Here is a 9,500-nt window from a genome sequence, read left to right on the forward strand (position 1 = left end):
GGAATATTACCTGAATCTTTACATTTTTTAACCTCTATTTGGATACAATTCCTTTCCTTTCAGGAAGATATCATTAGAATACCAAGCTTATCTGTAAAGGCTAGGCAGATTGTGTGTCCTCCTGCACACGGATCAAACAGTGGGAACTGTTCTTTGTGCAATGTAACTGACCTTCTCGCAGAGACTGAATGTCCCTTCCATAACATTCAAATCATGCAAGTCTCCATTTATCTGTGCCATCTGCTTGTTATTGAGCTGATTACATTCTAATCATACTAATATTAGTGTATGTAAACTGTTCGTTTGTTCAGAATCCTCCAAGCTCTGTAAAAGTGATATAAATTAATAACTATGGATCCTTATGGCTCCTGAAAAGAGTCTTGATTTGTACTGTTTTTGCTGTCTTACTTAAGTAAAGTGGAGGGGGGAGGGAATCTTACTCTGGCCAGTAATGTTCCTACATCATGAATATGTGTACTCTTTATTTGTGAGAGCCTGATCCAAAGTCATTGAATTCAATGGAGAAAAATCCCTTTCACTTCAGTGGGTTTTGGATTAGGCCACTAATTGGATGTGTGGATAGCTGCAAATTTATATCCACAGGAAGAATGAAAATTAATTATGTATTGCATTATTTGTAGTCTAGTGTTTTTCTTTTAGAACTAGCATCCTGTTTTACTGGAAACAAAGGGCTGCTGATATTCTTGACCACAATAGACAAGAAACCAAACATTATTCATTATGCACAGCCTACTGAAGTGAGACCCCATCATCATTCTGGGCCTTATGTTGCAAGGAGATGAGTTCAATCACTACAGCCAATAGGACTTGTGTGCTCAACAGCATCTTGCAGGATCAGGCTTGGGCTTTGTTCAGTTTTTGGTGTTTAAAACAAGGTTCAAGTCAAAATGCTCAAAATAATGATACAGAGCAGATTTTATTCAACAGTAAAGGATGCTTATACATGTCTAAAGTAGAAGTAACATATTAATGTGACTTTCCATCTGAAGGATATCTCTCTCTTTCAGGTGAAACCAAATAGTAACCAGGTAAATTTAGCTTCCTGTTGTGTGATGCCACCTGACCTCACAGCATTTGCAAAACAATTTGACATCCAGCTGTTGACTCATAACGATCCAAAAGGTAAGGCTGTAGTTGAACTTACTTGACAAAATTAACAAAAACCTTCTGAATAAAGTAATTTTGAACATGACTGGGTATAATCTTAATTTGAGTGCAAACTTTTTTTTACCTTTAAAGCCCTGTGCATTGGATTCAGTTGTATATCGCTATATCATTTCTTTTCTATATCAAGTTCTTATGTGCTTGCCTTAATAAGAAAAAAAATAAAAGCAATCCTACAACAGGACTTCTGGGATATTGTAATCGGAAAACAATAAAGCAGTGGGAAGGGATGCCTTATCTAAAAGTATTGTGTACTGTACCATGTTTAAAATCTAGGGTTTATTAATTCCAGCAAAGCATGTAGTCTCTCAAGTGTCATTCTGTACCCTTCAGAACAATGAAAGACATGGGAAGAGCTTCACGCAGAAGCTTGCAATGAAAAAGCTTTTATAGCAACATACCGCTGGTTAATCTGAAATAGTATGTTTGAATGTAGAGGATGAGAGAGCCCTGTTTAACCTGTAATGTCATTTAAAGTTTGACAGTGTTTTTTAATATCTGTGATGACATGGTGACATAATTACTACATTATAGTAGAATCACAGTTTCTCGTCTGGGTTCCAAAATCATCCTGATGTGCCATCTCCTCAGAATGCTGTTATAAAATAATCATCTTAAAATATTAATTTGGTTCTTCTTGAATCTGGACTAATCTCTTTCACCCTGTTAGCATCTAAACAAATACATTGCTGGAACTGTAAACTAAAAGAACTTGGACAAGATATTTTGTTTCATTTCCTCAATATAACTAAAATGGCTGTAGGCAAAAGTGTAGTAGAGATCAATTTTTTTCTAGTAAGGTACTTATTTGTGTGTTTAATCACCTGGTGAGTCTTGCTAAGAAAAATGTGTCCAACAGAATGAAACTTTAAGGTCTTATTAAATATGATCTAAATTATTATATACTGTACCTGGATGAAGCTTGATTTGGAAGTGAATGAGACTTTGTAGGAGAATTCAGAAAACTGCCTGGCCATTTACAACTGTCAGTACATTTTGAGCAATGGATATCATAGAATATCAGGGTTGGAAGGGACCTCAGGAGGTCATCTAGTCCAACCCCCTGCTCAAAAGCAGGACCCATACCCAATTAAATCATCCCAGCCAGGGCTTTGTCAAGCCTGACCTTAAAAACTTCTAAGAAAGGAGATTCCACCACGTCCCTAGGCAATGCATTCCAGTGTTTCACCACCCTCCTAGTGAAAAAGTTTTTCCTAATATCCAACCTAAACCTCCCCCACTGCAACTTGAGACCATTACTCCTTGTCCTGTCCTCTTCCACCACTGAGAATAGTCTAGAACCATCCTCTCTGGAACTACCTCTCAAGTAGTTGAAAGCAGCTATCAAATCCCCCCTCGTTCTTCTCTTCTGCAGACTAAACAATCCCAGTTCCCTCAGCCTCTCCTCATAACTCATGTGTTCCAGACCCCTAATCATTTTTGTTGCCCTTCGCTGGACTCTCTCCAATTTATCCACATCCTTCTTGTAGTGTGGGGCCCAAAACTGGACACAGTACTCCAGATGAGGCCTCACCAATGTCGAATAGAGGGGGACGATCACGTCCCTTGATCTGCTCGCTATGCCCCTACTTATACATCCCAAAATGTCATTAGCCTTCTTGGCAACAAGGGCACACTGCTGGCTCATATCCAGCTTCTCGTCCACTGTCACCCCTAGGTCCTTTTCCGCAGAACTGCTGCCTAGCCATTCGGTCCCTAGTCTGTAGCTGTGCATTGGGTTCTTCCGTCCTAAGTGCAGGACCCTGCACTTATCCTTATTGAACCTCATCAGATTTCTTTTGGCCCAATCCTCCAATTTGTCTAGGTCCCTCTGTATCCTATCCCTGCCCTCCAGCGTATCTACCACTCCTCCCAGTTTAGTATCATCCGCAAATTTGCTGAGAGTGCAATCCACACCATCCTCCAGATCATTTATGAAGATATTGAACAAAAACGGCCCCAGGGCCGACCCCTGGGGCACTCCACTTGACACCGGCTGCCAACTAGACATGAAGCCATTGATCACTACCTGTTGAGCCCGACAATCTAGCCAACTTTCTACCCACCTTATAGTGCATTCATCCAGCCCATACTTCCTTAACTTGCTGACAAGAATACTGTGGGAGACGGTGTCAAAAGCTTTGCTAAAGTCAAGATACAATACATCCACTGCTTTCCCTTCATCCACAGAACCAGTAATCTCATCATAGAAGGCGATTAGATTAGTCAGGCATGACCTTCCCTTGGTGAATCCATGCTGACTGTTCCTGATCACTTTCCTCTCATGTAAGTGCTTCAGGATTGATTCTTTGAGGACCTGCTCCATGATTTTTCCAGGGACTGAAGTGAGGCTTACTGGCCTGTAGTTCCCAGGATCATCCTCCTTCCCTTTTTTAAAGATTGGCACTACATTAGCCTTTTTCCAGTCATCCGGGACTTCCCCCATTCGCCACAAGTTTTCAAAGATAATGGCCCATGGCTCTGCAATCACAGCCGCCAGTTCCTTTAGCACTCTCGGATGCAACTCATCTGGCCCCATGGACTTGTGCACGTCCAGTTTTTCTAAATAGTCCCTAACCACCTCTTTCTCCACAGAGGGCTGGCCATCTATTCCCCATGTTGTGATGCCCAGCATAAGATGCTATTCGTTAATTTTTAAATAGTAAGAATTAACTAATACTTCTGCTTCTGAATTTGTTTGATTGCTTATGTAAACTGTAAAATCCAAATCTTCAGCTCTTTTTTTGTTGCCTTGCAAGGGAACCTGTTTTTGCAAGTAGCTTTGGCTTTCATGCAGGTGCAGGTCAGATATAATGCAGCGGTAGCAAGTTCAACCTGTGGAGGATAATGGAGAAAGGGTATAGTTTCCACCACTATTTAAGGAATCTCCCATCTTCTTATTCAGAGACTGAGTTGATAAATTATAGCTTCCTGGGCTACATTTGGTCTATGCTTTAGCTCCTGGGCATCCTCTGCTGCTGAAAGAAATATGTTTTCATTTAAGCAAATTTGTGAATGGCAGGAACCAGTAAGGACAAATACAGACATCTCGAATTTTTGGGCAAGAGGCCGCAAATTTATTAATTCCATAACAGGGTAAGTTCTTGAGGCAGTCTGGCCTAGGAACAGTGAAAATGGACAATGCCATCAATGCTCTCTCTGTTACCCGCCTTCCCCTTGTCGATGCTCAAATTCCAAGCATCACAGTACTAGGGCTTAGCAGCCTGCTTAAACCAAGGTCACCAAACCAGTATCTACCCTACTGAAAAGGAGTTAACACCCCTGCTGCCAGGAGCTAGCACCCAGAATTATGATACTGTGAAATAAATGACACATTACTAAACCAAGTAAAACCCTGCTGATTTGTCAACAAACAGTATCACATAAGTCCTTAGAGCCTATGCCAACAAACTGAATATGACATCAAAAGGCAGCAGGATGCCCATGACATATTTCCAGGTCCACCAATCTTTTAGCAGGGATGAAACCCATAGTTGGAAATTGTTGGCTGGAACCACAGTATCCTCTGAAACTCCAACTGCAACCTGCAGACCAAAACAAATTGAAAATTCATTAATACACACCAATAACTATCATGAGAGGGGAGGCAGGGTGTGGTTTGTGGGATTTGTTTCCTACCCTACAATCTTATGCTGGCTAATAAGGGCCAGTGTGCCTTAATTATAGAATAATGGAAGGATTTACAGAGCAGGATATAAATTTTTCTCTTTAGACTTATAACTATTAAGGGCCCAGTCTGCAAGGTGTTGAGACCCCTTAACTGTGACTTCAGTGGGAACTGAGAATGCTCAGTACCTTGCTGGATTTGGTCAAACATATTACATTTTTCTAAATATGAATCTAGACCTTTTAAACTAAAATCAATGTCAAACAAGAGACTGTCATTTAACTCTCCCCTACAAAATATATAGCTACCCCTTGATCTTATTTTTGGTATCTTCAATTATTTGGTAGTTTCAATTATTAATGTCATTCCAATCAACACTTTATGTAAAGCCAGTTCAGTTTATTACTTAGAGCAGGAGAGAAGTATGTTCTGAAACTTTCTTATACTATAAATTCTTTAACTTTTGAGTTTGTGCCTCATGAAACTTCAGAGTGTGTGTGTGTGTGTGTGAGAGAGAGTGTGAGTGAGACCACATGAAGTATGCTGTCACATTGCTTACTGAGATAATTAACAAATTTTTAACACAAAGATCACCTCTTACTAATTACAATTAAAGGAATTATTTCATTTTTGTTTGGTTAAAATGTAAATATCTGTTTCTAATTTTAGAACTGCTTTGTGAGGCAAGTTTCCAAGAAGCTCTTCAGGAAAGTATCCAGAACAGTCGAGCACATGAATGGACTCCCTTGTGGATTCTCCGGTATTCAGTCATTGTTCAGACCAGAGGCATTATCAAATCCAAAGGCTATATCTTGCAAGCAAAAAGAAATGTCTCTTAATACACTTTTATTTTGACAATAGCCTGCTGTCTTAGTGCTTTGGAAACATACCACCTTTTTTGCATAAAAACTTTGCACGGAAGTGAAAACCGTCACAAATTATAATGAAGACCAAAAGTGGTGAGAGTAAGGCCTGGGTTGTCCAGAGGCACAGTGCTCCGACAGCATTGTGAAATACTGCACATTTCTTTCCTAACATAGAGACCAGTTTAGTAATATATGAAATAGTTTGTTCATTAAACTGTTTTCTAATTGAGATTATCTAAAGAAATTCAAAATATTTTTCTTTATGACTAATATAAAATTATCACTAAGTATATTTTGGCTGCCATCAAGGTAATATATAGAAATGTGTATATATTTTTGTTTTCAAGAAAGAAACTTAACATTCTGAATTTCTTCTGAAGTGCTTATTCCTACTAATTAGGTAGCTATGTAGTATTTGAGCAGTTGAGTAATTTTAAAGTAGGTTTCTTTGTTTTTTATCCATAGGAAAATTCTCTAATTGGAATCTGATTAATTGGTATAGCAAGTAAGCTGCTTAATTCATGTGAATGAAAACCTGGTTTTCTTTTCATTATGGTACAAAAGGCCTTTGTGTTTGGAATTTTTTTTTAAAATTCTATTAGCTCATCCTGTTTGTTTCTGTACACATTGCTCTTACTGTGTTCAGCATGTGGATAGGAGTGATGCCATATTCTGTCTTACATTGGGAAATGTATTGTGTATTTAAACCAAGATCTGGAATTACGTGGTCAAAAACAAATTAAACTGTAGCCAGAATGTGCCTGGTTTTGTCCTAATCTATTTACTAGGTGGTCAACAGCCACAGATACTTTAAGAATGTGACTAAAATCAGAACAGATGTTGATGGGATGTACATTATATAATCATGTACAAAGGATATAATGTCTGTTAATTTTGGGTTACCTGGGGAATTAACTGATGTTCAGGTGTCATCCAGAGAACGGAATATCAAACAAGCATTCAACCTGTGTTCTTGTTCCCTTGTGTTGCCAGCTTCACATGTGCAGTACTGTGGCTTCTGAACCTAAAGGAAACTAATGCTGGATCTAAGACAGGCTATTAGTTTCTTTTCTGACCTGAAACATATCCACAGACTGAACTTTGCATTTTAAAAATACAGTCTGTCTACAGCAAAAACATTTTGTTGTCTAGTGTGATTTAGATGGTATAGATCTCTTCACTACAATTCCTATCTGTAGCTCACTGTAGTCCAGTGAAGTCAATAAGTGCTTTGCTATTGATTTCAGTGGGAGCAGGGTCAAGCTGTAGTCTGGTAATTGTTAACTTAGTTTTATGTAGACTTTGAGCTTGTAGTTTAAAGGAATGAATTTACAGTAACTTTTTTGTGTATTTTTGTCATAGAAAAATCACAATGTTTTCTGCACGGTCAGATAGTTGTGTATATACTTTTTAAACCATTCCACTGAGTTAGTCTTTGTTATTTTCAAAAACTCAGTACACTGATAAATGTTGTTTGGTAGTAAACTTTTGAGTCCTAAAATATTTAGGTATGTGACTAAAATATCTAGGAAATACTCTAGACTTATTCAATTACTTGATGAATATGGGGTGAGCAAGGAGGAGAATGGGCACTGATAGTGTAGAGGCAAAATTTTAGAAACATTTTCTTTTGACAGAAGAAAGTGAATTTTGGTCATGGAGGGTCATTTGTGTATTAAATTTAAAAAATGAACCTTATTTAAAACTTATGTGCCAAGGGTGCTCCTTACTGGTTGGTACTGATGTATAGCATCTACTTGTGATCATTTTATTTCTCCTTTGCGTCCAAAGCATACCACAGTCTGACTGACAAGGATTCACATTTACTTGACATGTATATGTTTAAATCTGCAAGACTAAAAACATTAAAACAGACAATTGAGCTAAGAATAGTTAAATAGTGCACAGATTGCACTAGCAGTTTAGTTCCTAATTGGCAACCATATTAATAATTACCTTTTGTGGAGAGAAAAATAACTTTTGTACGAATTGGAATAGGCATGGTAATTCGTTAGCTCTACAAGCAGTATTACAACCAGGCAGTGATTTGTCAAGTCATTACCTGATGAATGATTACTGTATTTAACCAAAATAGCAATTAAAATTGGGGGAGAGACAATTGGGGGAATTCCTTTCCAGAGGAGGAATACAAAAGTTAAGATTTGAAGAAGTGAAAATTTAGAAAATTGCAATTACTGTATTATTAGTATATCCTTCTTTGAGATTTACATTTTTGTGTATGCTTTGTATGAATTCTAAATTTCACTATATTATTGCTTGCATTGATATCTCTGGGAGGCAAGCAGGAATGACTCTGCTTTTCCATCATTAAATGACATATTATGTATGGTGAACATCAGACCACTCAAGATATGCCTTGATTTATTGACCTAGTGGGGAGTAGGAGGTACTTAGAACATGTATGCCCTTCATCAATCTGAATGCTAGATCCCACTTACAAGTAACAGCAAGTCCCAAATTCTTCAAACTCAAGACACCCATGTTAGTGCCATTTCCCCCCATCTCATTCATTTCTTTTTTGGGAGTTGGAGTTCTAGGGTTGTATCACTGCAATGGTCATTGGCCTACATGAACTGTTTGGGGGAAGGGGGAATCAAGCACCCTTTAACTGTATGTAACTTATTTCTTGCAGAAAGTGTACTTTATACAAGTTTAGATCTATTGATTATGTACTGAATCCTGGAGGGTAGCCTCTTTAATTGTTTTAAAGGTTAAATTGTTGTTCTTGTGCTGTATTTTCCTCTAATTGTTTTCTCAAAAGCTTTTCAGTGTAATAAAATAAATGACTAGGATAAATGAAATACATAATTATGTACAATTTTCTTTTTAATGTTGAAACTAGACAGCTTGGTGTGGGCATGGTTTTATCCCTGTGATCAAATAATGACAAAGATAATTGCAAGATTTCATTAATTTTATGTAGTTCCTGTATTGCACTTAGTAAAGATTCCCTTTCATAAATTGAATGTTTCTAAAATACAGATTATGTAAATCCTGACAAATCTATTTGGAGAAATGCTGTTTCTTCAGATCTAACAAAGTACAAGACAACTTCCTTTGTAGCACATCAGCACCACCTTTTCTTTTTTAAACTGACTAGGAATTGATTTTGAGTGACAGAGGCAGCACCTCCTCTATGAATCACCTCTCACTTGCTGATCCCTAGGAGTAGGACATTGGGAATGAGACTTTTGAACTTGTTCTTTCATCTGGTAGTGCACAATGTTCCAGGGATGTAGCCTGGAATACTTTTTTTCTTTTCTTTTTTTCCGAGTTAGGGCAGAATTTGGCTAAAAAAATCTATTTCTAGCACCTCAAAAGCAAGTGTTTCTAACCTTATGATTAAATTTTACTGGTCGCTTAACTGTTCCCTTATTATTAGCTGCCTAATTTAGCAAAGCTTAAAGTTTTTTCACTAATAGACTGTGAAAGGGAGAATCTTAATTCAGCCTTACTTCTGGAAAATACAACAAAAATGTGTGACTTAGTCATTTTAGGTCACTAGGCAAAATGTGTAATTTTTTAAATCCTGTATGGTTTTATTTAATCCTCCCTTGTTGGCTTTCTTTTGTTGGTAAAATGTTTAGCTAGAGCTGTAATGTATGAAGCAAATACAAAACAAAGCATTTGTTTTAACAAAATATTTATAGTGCTGAATGCACCCTATTAATTGAATGTGTTAAAATAAAATTAGTTTTTTGAGTCTCTAGTGGTCTGTTATTGGTTTCTAGCCAGACCTTTCCCAAACAAGTTGTCATAAATATTAGTCAGCATGCTAGAATACTAACTAGAGGCGTGGT

The 9,500-nt window shown here is 37.6% G+C and overlaps 1 protein-coding gene across 1 annotated transcript in view; it reads left to right on the forward strand.

Moving 5' to 3' along the window:
* GCLM (glutamate-cysteine ligase modifier subunit) overlaps nucleotides 1-9,407 on the forward strand; it is a 24,702-nt gene extending 15,295 nt beyond the window's left edge. Inside the window, exons 6-7 of the mRNA XM_073357016.1 lie at nucleotides 1,029-1,143; nucleotides 5,483-9,407. Coding sequence (XP_073213117.1) covers nucleotides 1,029-1,143; nucleotides 5,483-5,652 — 285 coding nt within the window. The 3' untranslated portion in view covers nucleotides 5,653-9,407. The remainder of the gene's footprint in view (nucleotides 1-1,028; nucleotides 1,144-5,482) is intronic.
* The last annotated feature ends 93 nt before the right edge of the window (nucleotides 9,408-9,500 follow it).

This window comes from Lepidochelys kempii, chromosome 8 (genome assembly GCF_965140265.1).
Source record: "Lepidochelys kempii isolate rLepKem1 chromosome 8, rLepKem1.hap2, whole genome shotgun sequence".
NCBI lineage: Eukaryota > Metazoa > Chordata > Testudines > Cheloniidae > Lepidochelys > Lepidochelys kempii.